Here is a 22262-nt window from a genome sequence, read left to right on the forward strand (position 1 = left end):
AGTGAATGGAGCGTTACTGCGACCAGCGCTCCATTCAGCCTCCCCACTGAGGGGGTGCCGTAACCCTGTAGTGAGGTGTTGGACCCGGGACCCCAGCTGTCAATATCAGCAGGAGACCCCCACCTATCAGTATGTTACCGTCATATATGGAGTGTAGGGGCGGATATTCTGGGGTCACTTGTAAACCCCTCTAAACCTCCATTCCCTTACAGATCGTATTCCAAATGCAGCGCCTCCTGGAGACGAGCTGTGGAAGTGACTTTGGGCGTCCCCTGAAGATGAAGTTTAGCTGGGAGCCTTCGTTTTGGACCAAGCAAATCTCCAACCTGGGTAATAGAAGAGCGCCGGCAAATATTGGGGGAGACTTGTAAGAACTAGAGCGAAGGACACAAGGGGCCGTGATTGGTGGCAAGCCATCAGATTCCAGCTCTCGTTCTCCGGACCCCTCGGCAGATAAGACGGGCTCTGATTGGCTGCTGTGGACCGTCCATCCCTTTTCATTTGCCCAGGTTTTATAGTTCTCCCTCCATTCGAGTCATGAATTTTATTTCCACGTTGACTCATTTGTCTCTGTGCTTCTCCGTAGGTTGTATACTGACCGACGCCGTCCACTTACCTCCTACGGACGTCCCTACTTACGGACCTATAGAAGACGTACAGTCGTCCTATTACCAGGCCCATCACCCTGCTCCCACTCCCCACCTGGCAACCCTCAGTACCCCGCAGAGCTATGCCCCCACCGTCCAGTGCCCCACACCGGTCTGCTGCGCACACTGCCATACGCTGCCATCCATCACGAAGACCCAACCTGCCAGCAGCACCGTGAGCCACATGAACTTCACCCACTCCACCACCATAAAGCAGCAGGTGGTGCAGCCCATACAGTACAGCGCCAGTAAGGAGCAGAAGTGCCCGTCTCGCCCTCTGAAGATCATTCAGCCCTGGTTGCCTCACCAGCCGCACTCGGAGCCCGAGAACTCCTCTTACTGGTCGGAGAATCAGCAGCCGAGAGCCGCCATCCAACCCACGGTGCAGAACGTAGCCCCTATATGTTCCGTGACATCGCAGGACTTCGGCCAGGGGCACACAGCCCTCCCGCTGAGTACCACAACGCCCTTACCGGCCCCCGCGGTACAGATGCAGCTGGGCCCCCTGCAGCAGAGACATCAGAGCCAGACGACGGTGTGCCCGGCGGACACCACTCACGAGCAGGTCATGCACCACAGCCTGGACCTCATCAACCAGCAGTTTGAGCTGGAGCAGATGCAGAAAGGACTCGAGCTTCTCCTCCAGAGTCAGCCATCAACCGTGCCGCTCAGCCAGAGCAAACAGCCGCAGCACGTGCAGCAGACCATCGTGGGGCAGATCAACTACATCGTGCGGCAACCTGCACCGCTGCCGCTGCAGAACCAGGAGGAGGTGCCGCCGGTCAGTAACGTGCCATTATATATAGGGTGTAGGGGACGGGTGCGGACAGGATGAGTAGTATGCCATCATATATAGGGTGTAGGGGGCGGGTGCCGTCGGTCAGTAACGTGCCATTATATATAGGGTGTAGGGGATGGGTGCGGACAGGATGAGTAGTATGCCATCATATATAGGGTGTGGGGGGCGGGTGCGGACAGCATGAGTAGTATGCCATCATATATAGGGTGTGGGGGGCGGGTGCCACCGGTCAGTAACGTGCCGTCATATATAGGATGTAGGGGATGGGTGCGGACAGGATGAGTAGTATGCCATCATATATAGGGTGTGGGGGGCGGGTGCGGACAGGATGAGTAGTATGCCATCATATATAGGGTGTGGGGTGTGGACAGGATGAGTAGTGTGCCGTTATATATAAGGTGTAGGGAGCAGGTGCGGTCAGGATGAGTAGTATGCCATCATATATAGGGTGTAGGGGGCGAGTGCCGCCGGTCAGTAGCGCACTGTCATTTATCAGGTGTAGGGGGCGGGTGCGGACAGGATGAGTATTGTGCCATCATATATAGGGTGTAGGGGGCTGGTGTGGACAGGATGAGTAGCATGCCATGATATGTAGGGTGTATGGAGCAGGTGCTGCCAGTCAGTAGCATGCCATCATATATAGGGTGTAGGGGATGAGTGACGCGCCAGGATATATAGGGTATAGGGGGCGGATACGGACAGAATGAGTAATGTGCCGTTATACATAGGGTGTAGGGGGCAGGTGCAGACATGATGAGTAGCATGCTGTCATATATAGGATGTAGGGGGCGGGTGCGGACAGGATTAGTAGCGCTTCGTGATATATAGGGTGTAGGGGGTGGGTGCGGACAGCATGAGTAGTATGCCATCATATATAGGGTGCATGGGACGGGTGCCGCCGGTCAGTAGTCTGCCGTCATATATAGGGTGTATGGGATGGTTGCTGCCAGTTAGTAGCATGCGGTCATATATAAGGTGTAGGGGGCGGGTGCGGACAGGATGAGTAGTATGCCATCATATATAGGGTGCATGGGACGGGTGCCGCCGGTCAGTAGTCTGCCGTCATATATAGGGTGTATGGGATGGTTGCTGCCAGTTAGTAGCATGCGGTCATATATAAGGTGTAGGGGGCGGGTGCGGACAGGATGAGTAGTATGCCATCATATATAGGGTGTGGGGGGCGGGTGCGGACAGGATGAGTAGTATGCCATCATACATAGGGTGCATGGGACGGGTGCCGCCGGTCAGTAGCATGCCGTCATATATAAGGTGTAGGGGGTGGGTGCGGACAGCATGAGTAGTATGCCATCATTTATAGGGGGGGGGGGGGTGCCGCCGGTCAGTAGCGCGCCGTCATATATAGGGTGTAGGGGGTGGGTGCTGCCGACCAGTAGCGCACTGTGATATATAGACTGTAAGGGATGGGTGCCACCGATCAGTAGCGCGCCATGATATATTGGGTATAGGGGATGGGTGCTGCCGGTCAATAGCGCAATGTGATATATGGGGTGTAGGGGACTGGTGCCACCGGTCACTAGCGTGCCGTCATGTATAGGGTGTAGGGGATGGGTGCCACCAGTTAGTAGCGTGCCGTGATATATTGGGTGTAGGGGATGGGTGCTGCCGGTCAATAGCGCAATGTGATATATGGGGTGTAGGGGACTGGTGCCACCGGTCACTAGCGTGCCGTCATGTATAGGGTGTAGGGGATGGGTGCTGCCAGGCAGAAGCGCACCATGATATATAGGGTGTGGGGGACAAGTGCCGCCGGTCAGTAGCGTGCAATCATATATAAGGTGTAGGGGTCGGGTGCGGACAGGATGAGTAGCGCGCCGTGATATATAGAATGTAGGTGATGGGTGCCGCCTGTCAGTAGCGTACTATCATATATATGCTATAGGGGGCGGGTGCGGTCAGGATGAGTAGCACGCCATGTAATATATAGGTTGTTGGGGATGGTTGCTGCCGGTCAGTAGCGCGCCGTGATAAATAGGGTGTAGGGGATGGGTGCCGCCAGTTAGTAGCGCGCCGTGATATATAGGGTGTAGGGGATGGGTGCCACTGGTCAGTAGCCCGCCATGATATATAGGGTGTAGATGATGGCTACCGCCTGTCAGTAGCGTACTATCATATATATGGTATAGGGGGCGGGTGGGACAGGATGAGTAGCATGCCGTGATATATAAGGTGTAGGGGATGGGTGCCGCCTGTCAGTAGCATGCTGTCATATATAATGTGATATAATGTGTATGGGGCGGGTGCGGACAAGATGAGTAGTGCTTCGTGATATATAGGGTGTAGGCGAAGGGTGCCGCCACATATAAGGTGTAGGGGATGGGTGCTGCCAGTCAGTAGAGCGCTGTCATATATAGGTTGTAGTGGATGGGTGCCGCTGGTCAGTAGCGCGCCATAATATATAGGGTGTAGAGGATGGGTGTGGACAGGATGAGTACCGCTCCATGATATATAGGGTGTAGGGGACGGGTGCCGCCAGTCAGTAGAGGGCTATCATATATAGGGTGTAGGGGACGGGTGCCGCCAGTCAGTAGAGGGCTATCATATATAGGGTGTAGGGGACGGGTGCCGCCGGTCAGCAGAGGGCTATCATATATAGGGTGTAGGGGACGGGTGCCGCCGGTCAGCAGAGGGCTATCATATATAGGGTGTAGGGGACGGGTGCCGCCGGTCAGCAGAGGGCTATCATATATAGGGTGTAGGGGACGGGTGCCGCCTGTCAGCAGAGGGCTATCATATATAGGGTGTAGGGGACGGGTGCCGCCGGTCAGTAGAGGGCTATCATATATAGGGTGTAGGGGATGGGTGCCGCCGGTCAGTAGAGGGCTATCATATATAGGGTGTAGGTGACGGGTGCCGCCGGTCAGCAGAGGGCTATCATATATAGGGTGTAGGGGACGGGTGCCGCCGGTCAGCAGAGGGCTATCATATATAGGGTGTAGGGGACGGGTGCCGCCTGTCAGCAGAGGGCTATCATATATAGGGTGTAGGGGACGGGTGCCGCCGGTCAGTAGAGGGCTATCATATATAGGGTGTAGGGGATGGGTGCCGCCGGTCAGTAGAGGGCTATCATATATAGGGTGTAGGTGACGGGTGCCGCCGGTCAGCAGAGGGCTATCATATATAGGGTGTAGGGGACGGGTGCCGCCGGTCAGCAGAGGGCTATCATATATAGGGTGTAGGGGACGGGTGCCGCCGGTCAGTAGAGGGCTATCATATATAGGGTGTAGGTGACGGGTGCCGCCGGTCAGTAGAGGGCTATCATATATAGGGTGTAGGTGACGGGTGCCGCCGGTCAGTAGAGGGCTATCATATATATGGTGTAGGGGACGGGTGCCGCCGGTCAGTAGAGGGCTATCATATATAGGGTGTAGGGGACGGGTGCCGCCGGTCAGTAGAGGGCTATCATATATAGGGTGTAGGTGATGGGTGCTGCCGGTCATTAGAGGGCTATCATATATAGGGTGTAGGTGATGGGTGCCGCCGGTCAGTAGAGGGCTATCATATATAGGGTGTAGGTGACGGGTGCCGCCGGTCAGTAGAGGGCTATCATATATAGGGTGTAGGGGACGGGTGCCGCCGGTCAGTAGAGGGCTATCATATATAGGGTGTAGGGGACGGGTGCCGCCGGTCAGTAGAGGGCTATCATATATAGGGTGTAGGTGACGGGTGCCGCCGGTCAGTAGAGGGCTATCATATATAGGGTGTAGGGGACGGGTGCCGCCGGTCAGTAGAGGGCTATCATATATAGGGTGTAGGGGACGGGTGCCGCCGGTCAGCAGAGGGCTATCATATATAGGGTGTAGGTGACGGGTGCCGCCGGTCAGCAGAGGGCTATCATATATAGGGTGTAGGTGACGGGTGCCGCCGGTCAGTAGAGGGCTATCATATATAGGGTGTAGGGGACGGGTGCCGCCGGTCAGTAGAGGGCTATCATATATAGGGTGTAGGGGACGGGTGCCGCCGGTCAGTAGAGGGCTATCATATATAGGGTGTAGGGGACGGGTGCCGCCGGTCAGCAGAGGGCTATCATATATAGGGTGTAGGGGACGGGTGCCGCCGGTCAGTAGAGGGCTATCATATATAGGGTGTAGGGGACAGGTGCCGCCGGTCAGTAGAGGGCTATCATATATCGGGTGTAGGGGACGGGTGCCGCCGGTCAGCAGAGGGCTATCATATATAGGGTGTAGGGGACGGGTGCCGCCGGTCAGTAGAGGGCTATCATATATCGGGTGTAGGGGACGGGTGCCGCCGGTCAGTAGAGGGCTATCATAAATAGGGTGTAGGGGACGGGTGCCGCCGGTCAGTAGAGGGCTATCATATATAGGGTGTAGGGGACGGGTGCCGCCGGTCAGTAGAGGGCTATCATATATAGGGTGTAGGGGACAGGTGCCGCCGGTCAGTAGAGGGCTATCATATATAGGGTGTAGGTGACGGGTGCCGCCGGTCAGTAGAGGGCTATCATATATAGGGTGTAGGGGATGGGTGCCGCCGGTCAGCAGAGGGCTATCATATATAGGGTGTAGGTGACGGGTGCCGCCGGTCAGCAGAGGGCTATCATATATAGGGTGTAGGTGACGGGTGCCGCCGGTCAGTAGAGGGCTATCATATATAGGGTGTAGGTGACGGGTGCCGCCGGTCAGTAGAGGGCTATCATATATAGGGTGTAGGGGACGGGTGCTGCCGGTCAGTAGAGGGCTATCATAAATAGGGTGTAGGGGACGGGTGCTGCCGGTCAGTAGAGGGCTATCATATATAGGGTGTAGGTGACGGGTGCCGCCGGTCAGTAGAGGGCTATCATATATAGGGTGTAGGGGACGGGTGCCGCCGGTCAGCAGAGGGCTATCATATATAGGGTGTAGGGGACGGGTGCCGCCGGTCAGCAGAGGGCTATCATATATAGGGTGTAGGGGACGGGTGCTGCCGGTCAGTAGAGGGCTATCATATATAGGGTGTAGGGGACGGGTGCCGCCGGTCAGTAGAGGGCTATCATATATAGGGTGTAGGGGACGGGTGCCGCCGATCAGTAGAGGGCTATCATATATAGGGTGTAGGTGACGGGTGCCGCCGGTCAGTAGAGGGCTATCATATATAGGGTGTAGGGGACGGGTGCTGCCGGTCAGTAGAGGGCTATCATATATAGGGTGTAGGGGACGGGTGCTGCCGGTCAGTAGAGGGCTATCATATATAGGGTGTAGGTGACGGGTGCCGCTGGTCAGCAGAGGGCTATCATATATAGGGTGTAGGGGACGGGTGCCGCCTGTCAGCAGAGGGCTATCATATATAGGGTGTAGGGGACGGGTGCCGCCGGTCAGCAGAGGGCTATCATATATAGGGTGTAGGGGACGGGTGCCGCCGGTCAGTAGAGGGCTATCATATATAGGGTGTAGGTGACGGGTGCCGCCGGTCAGTAGAGGGCTATCATATATAGGGTGTAGGGGACGGGTGCCGCCGGTCAGTAGAGGGCTATCATATATAGGGTGTAGGTTATGGGTGCCGCCGGTCAGTAGAGGGCTATCATATATAGGGTGTAGGGGACGGGTGCCGCCGGTCAGCAGAGGGCTATCATATATAGGGTGTAGGGGACGGGGGACGCCGGTCAGTAGAGGGCTATCATATATAGGGTGTAGGGGACAGGTGCCGCCGGTCAGTAGAGGGCTATCATATATAGGGTGTAGGGGACGGGTGCCGCCGGTCAGTAGAGGGCTATCATATATAGGGTGTAGGGGACGGGTGCCGCCGGTCAGTAGAGGGCTATCATATATAGGGTGTAGGGGACGGGTGCCGCCGGTCAGTAGAGGGCTATCATATATAGGGTGTAGGTGACGGGTGCCGCCGGTCAGTAGAGGGCTATCATATATAGGGTGTAGGGGACGGGTGCCGCCGGTCAGTCGCATGCCCTTTTGTCAGCCCCCATCTGATGGCGTTGTACTACTTTGCCCTTCAGATCCACAGGGATTCATTGCGGTGTAGATTCCACTCAGTGATAAAATGGTTCTGCAGGAATATTGGCCCCCGCGGACAGGAAGCTTCTTGTAGTTGCTGCAGATTAGATGGCGGTGCTGACATGTTCTGACCGGCTGACAGGGTCAGCGATTCATGCTGCCAAATTCTGACCCCCCATCAGCAACAGAGATCTGTCTCCATCTGACCAGGAGAGGTCTCTCGGCGGCTCAGTGATACAAGTTTTGCGCTCTTTTGCCCGCTGGAGTCTTTCTGTTTCTCTTAGACACAATGGCGCTGGAACTGGTCGCCCGCTGTTATACCATCCGTGCGGAGGAACGTCGAGTTGTGCGTTCGGACACGTTAGTTGGAGCCCCAGCGTTGTATTCAGCTGACTGTGCAGCCTGTTGGTCAGAACGATTCCTGACATCCTCCTCCGACCCCTTTCAGTGAGGAGTTGTTTCCACAGGATCCCTTTTCGATGGATGTTCTCCTCAATCGCGCCATTCTCTGTATACTCTCCATACTGTTACACGATAAACCCGCCGTAGTTGGCCGTGAGACTCCCGGCTAGTCTAGCACCGATGACCGGCCTCGCTGGAAGTCGCTCCGATCGCTGGGTCTTCCCTCTAATGTGGATTCACACTGAAACAGATCCGCGGAAAACTTGTCACGTGATTTTATGCCGCACTCCGGGGTCACGGGGAGAATTACCATACGGGGGAGCGCTGATCGTTAGAGGGCCGGGGGGCTGTAATAAAAGGGCCGGGGGTTTAATAAAGGGGTCATTCAGTAGACAGGGGTGTGTATATAGGTCTCCTGAGGTGTTGCATTCTTAGTCTACTAACGTCGTCCATCTGCGGCCCCCAGTAAGACTACAGGACATTATTAGGGAAGTCTTTGGGAAGGACTCGGCACAATTGTTTCTGTAAATCGGTTTGTGAATTGCAGACTGTATCCTGTAGAGACCGCTGGGCAGGGCGGTGCGGCATGTATTGGCGTGTGTGTGGTATGACATGGTTCCGGGGGCACATGGTGGGCACACTGTTACTGCTGTCTCTGACTACTAGGTCTGCTGCTCTTCTAGGTCTGCGAGGAGCCCATCTCCCCCGGCGCTCACACCGTTGACTTATCTCCAGTAATTGCTCATTCTCCTGGAAATCCACAATCGCAGTCTATAGCCGATGAGATTATCGCGGCGGTGGAGAACGACGCCTGCCGGAGGAACCAACTGTCTGCAAATCCAACGAGGAAGGTGCGTGCTACAGGGAACCCGCAGGGTCAATGATGGGAGCAGACAGCGGGGCCGGTTACGGCTCGTCTTCTGGAGTAATGCTATAGAACGTGGCGCCTGGGGTTGGACGCCATGTTGATGAAGCCCCCCTGAGTATAGCATTGTCAGGTTTTGGTAGATCCATCAGCAGGGCTACGGCGCCCTGTTGTGGGGCGCACACTACAGTGTTGGGCAGTTGCTGGCACACCGCTGGCGCGCTGCACCAGTATTACTATCGACCAAAGCTGTGCAGAGGACTTAAAGTGACCCCCTGGTGTTAGGACAAAATTCAGCCCCAGGACCAGAGGCGTTTCTCTTAGAGTAAGGGCTCATGCCCACGGACGGAGCGGGATACATCCGCGGATTTCCGCTGCGGGAGTAGCGTGCCCGCGAGCGATCCCATAATTCCACCACAGAAATCCAGAGGTCTCTATTAATACTATATTAATGGAGACCTGCCGCGGCGGAAAAACATGGTGAATTAGAACATGCCGCCATTTTTTTCCGCGGCGGAAATCCGCAGCAAATCATGCCTGTTCAATAGAACCTAATAGCTGCGTTATTCCACCGTGGGAAACGCAGCAGAAATCCGTTTGTGGGCGTCAGCCCTTAGGGACCTATCCAATTAGTTTTGCGGATGGGCCCACATGTTTTGATCTAAATATCTGCATGAAGAAGCCATGTCCATATCACAAGTACGGTATAGACAATTGTGTGCATTTTATTCTGATATTAACCATGTAGCGTGCGTTCCTGCTGCGGTAATTGTCGCCGCCGGGCCGGCACTGAACTTGGTTTCTTAAAGGGAACTTGTTACATCTGCAAAGTAAGTTATGGTGCCATCAGGGGGCCCGGTGATACGCGGGTCTGTAACGTCTCAGCATGTCTGGGGTCCTTGTACAGGTAGGACTTGTCCGGTGCCGCCTGTTGTGGTTCTCTACTGCTCGAGCGATTTATCCCATTTGGCGCACCCGTTCTTCTGTGTGAACCGCGTATCCTGCTAATTATCTCCACGTCTGACCGCAGCTCTCCTATTTTTTTGTGTCTTCTGCAGCGTTCGGCTTCAGAAAGCTTCTCCAATTCTCCAGATCTTGAACTATCCTCCCCCCGACTCTCTCGTTCTGTGGACCCCCAAATGCAAGGCGCGCCCTGCCAGTTCTTCGCGCAGCCCCCGGACAGGTGTTACGGCACAGAAGGCGAGACGGACAGGATCACTGCTTACGGCGCTGTAGATGCAGCTGTCGCTGAGGAGATGCACTTGGAATCCAACGATCACCTAGCAACAGGGGGCGCTCTCCTGGGAAATGCAATATGTAAGGTATGATTTACTGATCCCTGGGAGGACTGGGTCATAAACAATGCGGAGCCCTGAGACGGCGCAGCTTCTCCTCGCTCGGGGGCCGCGTACTCCGCAGGGGTCTCAGCTGCCTCCTCCGGGGCTTCAGGGCGTTAATGATATAACTGCAGCGAATGTAACAACTTATTATTGTAACCACCGTTGTCTGAAGGTTTCCACCCAACACTCATTAACCCCGACAGCCAACAGACTGGAAAATCCCACCTGAAAATGTGTTTTTGTAGATTTTTAATGTCTCAAGTAAATATATTTGGTGCAGAACTCGGCTGATATTAATGTATTTTAACCCCTTAGTGGCATACATCACTTTAGACTTAGAGCCCCCGACACTGGTCTTCAGGCATTCCCTCCTGGTCAGAGATTTGAAAATCCCCACCCCCAGGAAGCATAGCCTCTGATTGGTTACTTGATCGCCGCAGATCATCCAATCAGAAGTAGCGCTTCCTGGAGGCGGGGATTTTCAAATCTGACCAGGAGGGGATGCCTGAAGACAACTGCCGGGGACCGGGCAGAAGACGCCACAGAACCGGACAGCGCTTCTTGGGTGATGTATTTGTTTGTTTGCTTTTCTGCAGATAGGGCTTATTTTTAGGGTAGGGATTATATTTTAGGCCCCACCCCCCGAAAAGTCGCGCAACTTTGTAGTGACAAAAAATTACGATATCGTGAGAAACGCAGCAATATCGCACAGACCACTGATGTGATTTTTTCTCGGCGATATCGCGTCGCCCGTGTGAAAGAGGCCTAAAGCCTGAATCTGCTGCAGATTTCTGCGCCATACCCGGCATGTACACAAGTGGATTTTGGCGCAGCATTTTCTGTGTTTTCAGCGCATGCACAAATACGCTCGCCACTACAAAGTGTATTCGCACATGAACAAGTCAAAATTTGAAATTCACGCTTTTGCGCACAGTAAAAAAAAGCAGGAAGATGGGGTCCTGCACCGTCTTTTCTTGTGCCTAGTAAAATTGCGCGAGAATCACGCTAGTCAAAACATAACCATTGAAATCATAGTCATTTGATTTAGGCCTTAGGTCCATCTATTCCGCACGTGTAAAAGGGCCCTCAGGGTGATTATACACGGACAGCATTACTCTGCAGGACGCAACACCGTTACAGGTTTCGTCAAACAGTGCGGAATGCGTTCAGTGAATGTTTTGCTGAATTTCTCGTTTTTTTCTTTCACAGACTTAGGGCTTATTCAGACGGGCGTATATCGGTCGGGTTTTCACACTAAGTTCCGCCTCCGTCCCGCCCCTCCCATTGCAAACAGTGGCTTGGGGCAGAGAGGGGGTGGAAGCTCAGTGCACTGCCCCCGTCCCGCCCCCTCCCCTTGCAGAGAGGGGCAGCGTATATCGTCCAGGCGTGAAAACCCACCGAGATACGGGCGTCTGAATAAGCCCTCAAATTGTGGAATTCCATCTCCTGTCTGTTAGAATCCGCAGCAACATTTCCACACGACGTTCTTCATTCTGCTGTGGAATTTAATCTTGCAATTTTGAAGTGGAGACGCGGATTTTAACAGATGCGCAATTCAAGCCCCACAGGGATAACATTATGGTGCATAAATGTCCGCACGGACTAATTCTGCCCCCTGCAGGGCTTTTAGATTTCATTGGCACCATTTTTGGGTGACTCTTTGATTTTTATTCCTGTTTTGGGGAGGTGAGATGAACAGAACGGCTATTCTGACGTATCCCCTCCCCCCCTCCTACCCCACTAACTCATTTCTTGATGTTGACTACATGGTACAGGTCCTACAGATGCAGATATAACAATGATGTGTAGGCATTAATTTATTTTTCTCCAATAATAAAACATGGCGTAACAGAAAAAAGTTTAGATTTTTTTTCCTTTTCTGTTGAACCACTTAGATGCCGCGGTGATGAGTTGATTGCAACATCTGAGGGGATAAACAGTTGGGTTGTAGAGTCAATAAGATGCTTAATTAGACACAGAAGATTGATTATATAAGCAATTACTCCTTCTCTGAAAAAAGAGAACCACATGTGTGACAATCAGAGAGCAAGCATTGGGGGAGGGGAGAGTAACAAGGGAGGATTCACTAAGCTGATTTTTTTTTTTAACTTTTATTTATTTTTTTACATTTCTGACTTCTGTTTTGAGGCATATATAACAAAATAAAGGTTGTGTTTGAAATTGAGATTGGACAGCACACGGACACCCAATCAGTCCACGGAAAATGGGCAAGAATAGGAGACCGTAACATAGTATGTAAGGCTGAAAAATGACCTCTGTCCATCCTGTTCAGCCATGCTGCAATTTGTAATCGGACGCAAAGTCAAGTAAGAGCGGCCCACCCGGGTACAGCTATTCAAATGCATGGCTGCTGTTTCTGTCTGTAAATAGTGTGCACGGAGCGCAAGTGTGCAGCGGAGTGAACTCAGAGCCGTTATAATCAATGGCGCTTTTCAGACATGCAGTTTTTTCCTCAGGCGGCCGGTCTGTGTAGCAGTTTGTTCTAGTCTGTTGGATTCACGGATACAAGTCGGACAGGATGTGTCTCAGGCGTATCTTGTACTAGTTGTACCTGAGGGACTCGGTCCATGGGCTGCCTGGCAGTTTACACGGACGTGGCGGTCACATGTATTGGCAGCTCCTCTTTCTGACCTGTGCCGCTGGCAGGACGAGCCGAGGGGGATTCTCATAAGGACCACCCAGCTGTCTTCCTTCATCGGCTACATTGCCCGTGGGATCACACAGACGGCACACGGCCCCCAAATAAGCTGGTGTGCAGCTACCCTTAGGCCGGATACACGCAGATGAGCGCAGTATCAGTGCGAGAGACTTTGTCCGAGATCGCGCTCGCCCACGTGCGTTCTCCACAACGATGCAAGTCAGAAACGCCTCTCATAGCTTCGGTGAAGTTGCGATCCTTAGGCTCATGTTTCACGCACGTCAGAGGATCACAAGTGTTTCCCATTGATTTCAAGGGAAAACCTCACATGGCACTCACATGCACACCCCACGCCATGCAATGTCTTTTAAGGGCCACATAAAACTTGAGTAAGATTCCCCCATTCTCTGCTCCGCCCAGCTTGAAGTGACAGCAGGAAGTTCAGTACATGCAGCACCCACTGTACCCTGCGTATCTCCAACTACAACGGGGCTATTTCTGCAGCCTTAGTCTTGTTTTGGGTGGAGATGGCGCCATTAGAATAGCACCCCGCCTCCTGCCTGAACGGGGCTCAAGCTAAACTGCAAGGTCATTTTCTAAAAGCAAGAACCCCGTTAAAAACTGTTGGATGGATCTCCTTGACATTTGTGGGATTGTTAATCACTGAAGTGTCAGAGTATCCTTGTCCGCTGTCGTCCCCCCACCCCAAGGGTTCAGTGTGTCCTTATCCTCTGCACCCCCCCCCCCCACCTCACTAAGGCTGGGTCAGTAGTTTGATGGAGTGCATTATATTATCACCGTTCTCTCCCGATGGGCTCCCAATCTCTTTACAGCGCTGTGAAATATGTCGGCGCTATAAAAGCTACATGTGTAGTGGCCCAGTACATCTATCCTAGCCCCCTCCATAAATGTCATACATGTCATGTCTTGTGCTGGTGCGCTGTGCAAAAGTGTCTTGTCATTCTGTTATGTGTATTGCGCAGCTGCAGCGTGTGAGGGGTTAAGTGTCTGCATGAGCGCGGTAGATGCTTGCAATGTATCAATTTGTCTTGTCACGTGGTATGAGTGAAGATATAAATAGAAGTGTGTGAGAGCGGAAAAGCAGTTGAGTTCTGAGGTCCATTCTTCTGGGTTCCTGAGAGAGAGTGCCAGCCACATGGGGGTACCTTCAACTCCCATGTGGTGAAGAATGGAGGAGGAAGAGCAGTTCCCGTTTACCTGTGTAACAGCAACTATGTCTGAGTGAGTCCCGAGAGAGAGAGAGAGAGAGAGAGAGAGAGAGACAGCGTGAGCAAGAGAAGGTGCATACAGCCAGAGGTACTTAGTGATTATTTTTCCTCTGTGGCCTTCCTAAAGCCTGGGATCACCACATAGAGGTACACCCATGTGTTTCCACATCTGACCATTCTGAAGTCTGGGATCACCGGGTGGAGGTACTGTTAAGTCTACTTCTTTACTTCTAGTTAAGTTTTGCCAGGCCCTGATTGTTCCCAGAGACCTGAGGAACGTTACTTTTGTCTGTGGCTCCATTTATTTACCAAGGGTCATACTGGTGTGTAACAGAACGGTGGCATCTGCTATCCCTGTTCTCCAGTTTATTGGGCATCCCTATCCTAGGGGTGTCCGGAAGAGGCCCAGCGCTGCCCTTGCTGAGGCTATGTGTGCCCCTCCGGGAGGGAGCCTAGTAAGTGCCAACATGACCAGTGACCACTCGACCCTCCCAGCTCCTCAACGTGTGCCTTGTGTCTGGGGTCACCCTACGGGATGCTGCACATGCATAAAGTTACAAATCCTAATCTTTTTAACATTTTTCTTCAGATAGAAAATGTGAACATGAGCTGCAGTGGCCCCCCGCTGCCACCGCCGCCGCCGCCTCCGCCACCTCCACCTGACAACACGCTGGGGACCGTGCTGAGTGACATCGTTCTGCCGCTGGAGAATATGTTTGAGGAGCCGATAAATCTCTCCCTTAAAAAATGTTTCCCGCCTGATGCCGGCTCCTCCTCCTCGGCCCTCCGGAGACTCCCCAGCCCCCCAGAGCCGATGATCAAGGAGATAAAAAATGAAGCCGGTAACTGACACCTACTAGTGTGATATCAGATACCCCCTCCCCCCCTCAGTTGTCAGAGAATCCACTCCTAGAACTGGTTGTAATGATTTCTGTCCGATCTCTCCCAGATACAGATAATCGCTTCCAGCCACCCGAAGAGCTGAAGACACCGGAAAATCCGAACAGGTAATCAGCCCTGTGTGACGGTCCTCTGAGACCAGCCGATGCGTCAGTGACGTGAGCCGGTGACTCCTCCTCTGAGACCAGCCAATGCGTCAGTGACATGAGCCGGCGACTCCTTCTCTGAGGCCAGCCGATGCGTCAGTGACGTGAGCCGGTTACTCCTCCTCCTAGACCAGCCGATGCATCAGTGACGTCAGCCGGCGACTCCTCCTCTGAGACCAGCTGGTGCGTCAGTGATGTGAGCCGGTTACTCCTCCTATGAGACCAGCCAATGAGTCAGGGATGTCAGCCGGTGACTCCTCCTCTGAGACCAGCCGATGCATCAGTGACATCAGCCGGTGACTCCTCCTCTGAGACCAGCCGATGCATCAGTGACATCAGCTGGCGACTCCTCCTCTGAGACCAGCTGATGCATCAGTGACATCAGCTGGTGACTGCTCCTCTGAGACCAGCCAATGCATCAGTGACATCAGCCGGCGACTCTTCCCATGAGACCAGCTGATGTATCAGTGACATCAGCCGGCGACTCCTCCTATGAGACCAACTGATGAGTCAGGGATGTCAGCTGGTGACTCCTCCTCTGAGACCAGCCGATGCACCAGTGACATCAGGCGGTGACTCCTCCTCTGAGACCAGCTGATATGTCAGTGACATCAGCCGGCGACTCCTCCTATGAGACCAGCCGATGTGTCAGTGACATCAGCCGGCGACTCCTCCTATGAGACCAGCCGATGTGTCAGTGACGTCAGCCGGCGACTCCTCCTCTGAGACCAGTCGATGTGTCAGTGACGTCAGCCGGCAACTCCTCCTCTGAGACCAGCCGATGTGTCAGGGATGTCAGCCAGTGACTCCTCCTCTGAGACCAGCCGATGTGTCAGTGACGTCAGCCGGCGACTCCTCCTATGAGACCAGCCAATACGTCAGTGACGTCAGCCGGCGATTCCTCCTGTGAGACCAGCTGATGTGTCAGTGACGTCAGCCGGCGACTCCTCCTTTGAAAACAGGCGATGTGTCAGGGATGTCAGACGGTGACTCCTCCTCTGAGACCAGCCGATGTGTCAGGGATGTAAGCCGGTGACTCCTCCTCTGAGACCAGCCGATGTGTCAGGGATGTAAGCCGGTGACTCCTCCTCTGAGACCAGCCGATGTGTCAGGGATGTCAGCCGGTGACTCCTCCTCTGAGACCAGCCAATGTGTCAGCCGGCGATTCCTCCTCTGGGACCAGCCGATGCGTCAGTGACGTCAGCCGGCGACTCCTCCCATGAGACCAGCTGATGTGTCAGTGACATCAGCCGGTGACTCCTCCTCCTAGACCAGCTGATGTGTCAGGGATGTCTGCCGGTGACTCCTCCTCTGAGACCAGCCAATGTGTCAGTGACGTCAGCCGGCGACTCCTCCCATGAGACCAGCTGATGCGTCAGTGACATCAGCCGGTGACTCCTCCTCCTAGACCAGCTGATGTGTCAGGGATGTCTGCCGGTGACTCCTCCTCTGAGACCAGCCAATGTGTCAGGGATGTCTGCCGGTGACTCCTCCTCTGAGACCAGCCGATGTGTCAGGGATGCGGAAACTGTGTGATGAATTAGACTTTCTTCTTTTTCACGCAGCGCAAATTTCAAGATCCGTACTTTATGAATTAATTACATTGCAGACTTCCACATCATTCAATGAATGCAAAAGATAGCCTGGAAATTGCGTGGGAATCCCCACCGTCGGCTGAGCACAATCCATGGCTATGACCACGCGGAGCGCAGTTTCTGCAGCTGAAAATTGGTTGCCAATTTTTGGTGCCGATCTGTGCCAAAACCCACATGTAACACGCAGACCTGACGTGATGCGGATTATAAATAAGTTCCACTAATGATATATCGTCTTCATAGAATCATAGACTGGTAGAGTTGGAAGGGACCTCCAGGGTCATCGGGTCCAACCCCTTGCTCAGTGCAGGATCACTAAATCATCCCAGACAGATGTCTGTCCGGCCCCTGAAGACTTCCATTTAAGGAGAACTCCCCACCTCCCGTGGCAACCTGTTCCACTCATTGATCCCCCTCACTGTCTAATATCTAATCTGTGTCTCCTCCCTTTCAGTTTCATCCCATTGCTTCTAGTGTTTCCTTGTGCAGATGAGAATAGGGCTGATCCCTCTGCACTGTGACAGCCCTTCAGATATTTGTAGACCGCTATTAAGTCTCCTCTCAGCCTTCTCTTCTGCTAAACATTCCCAGATCCTTTAACCGTTCCTCATAGGACATGATTTGCAGACCGCTCACCATCTTGGTTACTCTCCTCTGAACTTGCTCCAGTTTGTCTATGTCTTTTTTAAAGTGGGGAGCCCAGAACTGGACCCAGTATTCCAGATGAGGTCGGACTAAGGAAGAGTAGAGGGGGATAATGACCTCACGTGATCTAGACTCTATGCTTCTCTTAATACATCCCAGAATTGTGTTTGCCTTTCTGTTTGCTGCATCACACTATTGACGCATGTTCAGTCTATGATCTATTAGTATACCCAAGTCTTTTTCACATGTGCTGCTGCTCAGCCCAATTCCTCCCATTCTGTATCGGCTTTCTTCATTTTTCTTGCCCAGATGTAGGACTTTGCATTTCTCCTTGTTAAATACCATTCTGTTAGTCGCTGACCACTGTGCAAGCTTTTCTAGATCTTTTTGAATGCTCTCTCCCTCTCTTCCCTAGTGTTAGCTATCCCTCCTAGCTTTGTGTCACCGGCAAATTTGATCAGTTTCCCATCAATTCCCTCCTCCAGATCATTTATAACAATGTTGACCCACACTGGGCCCAGGACAGAGCCTTGTGGTCCCACTTGATACATTCTTCCACTTGGATGTGCAGCCATTTATGACCACTCTTTGAGTACGATCACTCAGCCAGTTGTGAATCCACCTAACAGTTGCCTTGTCAATCCCAGATTTGGTCATTTTTCTCAATAAGTATAGTATGAGATACTTTGTCAAATGCTTTACTAACGTCAAGATATACTATATCCACCACATTTCCCTGACCAACCCAGTCAGTGATTCTGTCATAGAAGGAAATTAGATTAGTCTGGTATGACTTGTTTGTTACAACCCCATGCTGGCTCTGGTTAATCACTCCATTATCATCCAAGTACTTGCATACATGCTGTTTAATAATTTGTTCAAAGACCTTTCACGGTATAGAAGTCAGGCTCACAGGCCTGTGTTCATCCATCCGGGTCTCTTTAAATGCTTCCCATTCTTCCTTCTTTTAGGGATTGGTAACGATTGTGCTCTGAGAATCTCATTCCACAATATTTTCCAACCTTCTTGGACATTTCTGCCCTTAAGAACATCCAGCCATTGGATTCTTCCTCTTTCTGAGTTCATTGAAATCTTTCTGAAATCCAACCTTGAGGTCTGAGTCTTCTAAGGTCTTCCTCCCCTTGTTATCCAACCTCCAAGGATATCATGATCACTGCCTCCTAAGGTCCCAGCCACCCTTACTCCCTCAACCATTCCCTCCCTGTTGGTAAGAATTAGGGCCAAGATAGCAGATCCCCTTGTTTTCTCTTCTACCTTCTGGAAGATAAAGTTGTCACCAAGAGCGGATAAGAATCTGTTGGATCCATTACTTTTACCTGAGAGATTCCCAACAAATGTCTGATGGGTAAAATCTCCCATGATCACTATGTTGGGCTTCTTTGAGAGCTTGGCCATCTGATGTAGAAAGAGTTCCTGCATATCTTCTGCTTGTCCAGGCGGCCTATAGTAAATGCCTACAATGGGGTCCTTTCTGTTGTTCTCTCCTTGTATTCTTACCCAAACAGTTCCTACAGAACTCCCAGCTCTGAAGCTTGAATCTCAGTGGAGATGAATGTTCTCCTAACATACAACACAACACCTCCTCCCCTTTATTAGGTCTGTTCCTTATAAATACATTGTATCCTTCAAGCCTTGTATCCAATCATGTGTATCATCCCACCAAGTTTCCGTGATGCCGATGACATCATATTTCTCTTCCTGTGTTCGGAGCTCCAATTCTCCTTGTTTGTTTCCAGCTCTCTGTGTCTTATTGTTCGTGTTCTTCGTCTCGCCGTCGTCGCTGTGATGTTCTGTGTTGATTCCACTGTGAAAATTTGCTGAGTTTCTGCTACCTGTGAACAGACCCTTAAAGGAGATGTCCCGCGGCAGCAAGTGGGTCTATACACTTCTGCATGGCCATAATAATGCACTTTGTAATGTACATTGTGCATTAATTATGAGCCATACAGAAGTTATAAAAAGTTTTATACTTACCTGCTCCGTTGCTGGCGTCCTCGTCTCCATGGAGCCGACTAATTTTTGGCCTCCGATGGCCAAATTAGCCGCGCTTGCGCAGTCCGGGTCTTCAGCTTTCTTCTATGGAGCCGCTCGTGGCAGAGAGCGGCTCCGTGTAGCTCCGCCCCGTCACGTGCCGATTCCAGCCAATCAGGAGGCTGGAATCGGCAGTGGACCGCACAGAAGAGCTGCGGTCCACGAAGGTAGAAGATCCCGGCGGCCATCTTCAGCGGTAAGTATTGAAGTCACCGGACCGCCGGGATTCAGGTAAGCGCTGTGCGGGTGGTTTTTTTAACCCCTGCATCGGGGTTGTCTCGCGCCGAACGGGGGGGGGGTTTAAAAAAAAAAAAACCCGTTTCGGCGCGGGACATCTCCTTTAACTCCTTGAGTGGCACGCCTGGAAATTTTCCATAAGCTGTGGCAGTGTGCTCTGCCTGCACAGACCCACACAAAGCAGTGCAAGACTTTGAAAAAAGACGCAGGAATATATTACTGATCTCCTGGCAACTTCCCGCTTTTATTTTCAAACTCCTGCACTGCTTTGTTTACAGGTTGCCATGGAGACCATCGGCTTGTCAGAAGCAAGCCAATGGTCTCTATGGCAGGGTAAAGGCTGGTGCGTGGCTGTCAGAGGATATCCAGGCACCAGCTCTTACAGCAAAGATCGGAGAAAACTTTGGATCTCTGCTGTGTTAACCCTTTACATGCCGCAGTCTATGAGACCACAGCATGTAAAGGGCTGACAGAGGGACGGGGCTCCCTCTGCCAGAAGATAGCAGGGCACCAGCTCTTACACAGCAGAGAATGGAGAAAACCTCCGATCTCTGCTGTGTTAACCCTTTACATGCCGCGGTCTATGCGACTGCAGCATGTAAAGGGCTGTCACCATCGGATCCTCGGAATGTGATCAGGGGGTCCTGATAGGTCTCTGTGGAAGTCCCCTAAAGGGACAAAAAAAATTTATAAAAAGTAAAACATTAAAAAAATAAAAATAAAAACACTTTTCTCCCTTTGCTTTGTAAAAAATCTGGATTCCGTCAGTGGCGGAGGGGTAAGTACTAGTCGGTTTGTTGCTTTACTACAGTGAGCGCTAGTGATGGGCTGCTGTCCGGTCAGCGCACAACCCCTAGAGGGCGCTGTCACACGTCCTGGAAACGCATCAAAACCGAAGCTAGAAAATCCACTGCATTTTTTTCTTCTAAATGTCGGCTTTTGCGCGGGCAGTGGGGGATGGGTAAGTATAACTGAGAGCTCCCCGGGCTCCTGGGGACCGGCCCTGTCAGCACTACGGCGCCTATAGTCAGTGACACGCTTCCTAGTTGTTCCATCATGTTCCAGATCCCGACTGCCTACCACCTCAGCTCTGCTGCCCAGTTATTGTCTTCCAGCCTGCAGTGTAAAGTATGGAGGCTCTTGTGCTGGATTCCATGGCTGAAAGTAGGTACACATGCATCCACATAGACATTAGCCTGGACGTAGCCAAGACAACGGGCGTGGACACTGTACTTTACACTGCAGGCTGGATTCAAGGAACTTCTTGCAGCGTTGATCCAAGGTTTATGTTACAAAGTGACTTGTTTTTTAGGTTTGCCGACTTTTGGGAAAAGTCTGCAAATCCTCGTTATTTCCCGCCATCGGCGGGCGTGACGCGGGGCTGCAGATCTGCGCTTCACAGGCCTCTTAGAATGTGTCACTGTCTGATTTCAGGGCAGAACCGAAAGAGACCAAGATCCCGTACGTCCGGCTGGAGCGTCTGAAGATCTGTCCGCCGCCCTCAGGCGAGCTCCCCGTCTTCAAGGTGCAGCCGCAGAAGAAGGATGAAGACGGATCTCTGCGCCTGCTGGTTAAATATGGCGCCCGATACAAAAGTATGTCCATAAAGGTACGTCTGTCCGGATAGAGGACGAGCATGCACGGAGGAGTGGGGGACACCCTGTACTCTAGTCACACCCAGAGCTGCACCCCAAACTCTGCTGAACATCCTGGGATAAACTGACCTCTGCTCTGTTATCAGGCTCCGCAATCTGATTGGGAATCGCATGCGTTTCATCCCTGCAGAACATGTGAACTAGCAGAACCAGAGGAAGTGTCGCTGCAGCTCTGGGTGTGACTGGAGGTGTGATGGACCCCGCACATCAGCCTCCTTCGCTATCCGTGAATCTTTAGGGTCTGACGGTCTTTCTCTGTTTCTTGGTGCGTGTGGCAGGTGAATGCCGACAGCTCGTACGCGTCTCCTTCCGCAGAGCTTCCCCCACAGGCTACTCTTCCATACGGGACAGACGCCGCACCGCAGGCTGCAGGGCATTCTGCGCCACCGCTGAGGCCGCACCCTTTTCCTCGGATACAGTCCTACATGGGGGGCTCTCAGGAGATCAGACACCTCGTCGCACCGGCGGCTGAACACCCCCAAGACTGCAGAATGAATAGCGGGGCGTCGAAAAAATGTGAGGGCGCCAATCACATCGAGAATGAGGACTTCTGTGCGGTGTGCCTGAACGGGGGCGAGATGCTCTGCTGCGACCACTGTCCGAAGGTTTACCACCTGTCCTGCCACGTGCCCACCCTCCTCAGCTTCCCGGGGTACGACCTCACGTATGTCTTCTTATATGGGGGGGCGCATAGTTCTGTATACCCAGAATGGTCTGTCTTAAAGGGGTGTTCCCACAATGGCCGTGTATCACCTACCTACATGACAGGGGAGTAGTATCTGACCACGAGGAGGGGCATGTCCACTGCCCAAAATCATATATATATACCCTGGCGTGCCAAAAGTCACGGGACAAGAACCAATATTGGGTAGGCGAAGTGCAGCAACTCCAGCATGGCATCCACAAGTGGACGGACGATGTGTGGGGGGATGTTATGCCGTCTGGATGCCCCCACAGCTCCGGGGTGTCTGTATGTGCAGCATCTCTGGGGTGACTGGATGCCGCTGCGCTGTCCACTGTGGGTGCGGGCGCCTTGTATGCCCGCTACACGTGACATTGTGGATCTAGTAATGTTAAATGCCCGTGGAACACCCCATCCGTCTGGCGCCCCCTATCATACCTTGTAGGAAC

General features: G+C 52.6%; 1 protein-coding gene across 1 annotated transcript in view; it reads left to right on the top strand.

The window, feature by feature from the left end:
• Positions 1 to 22262, top strand: part of TRIM66 (tripartite motif containing 66) — a 61623-nt gene that overhangs the window by 18869 nt on the left and 20492 nt on the right. The window contains 8 exon segments of the mRNA XM_066582434.1: positions 213 to 330; positions 587 to 1428; positions 8492 to 8659; positions 9732 to 9995; positions 14491 to 14743; positions 14851 to 14908; positions 20911 to 21085; positions 21410 to 21783. Coding sequence (XP_066438531.1) covers positions 213 to 330; positions 587 to 1428; positions 8492 to 8659; positions 9732 to 9995; positions 14491 to 14743; positions 14851 to 14908; positions 20911 to 21085; positions 21410 to 21783 — 2252 coding nt within the window.

Source organism: Eleutherodactylus coqui, chromosome 11 (assembly GCF_035609145.1).
Source record: "Eleutherodactylus coqui strain aEleCoq1 chromosome 11, aEleCoq1.hap1, whole genome shotgun sequence".
In the NCBI taxonomy this organism is placed as follows: Eukaryota; Metazoa; Chordata; class Amphibia; order Anura; family Eleutherodactylidae; genus Eleutherodactylus; species Eleutherodactylus coqui.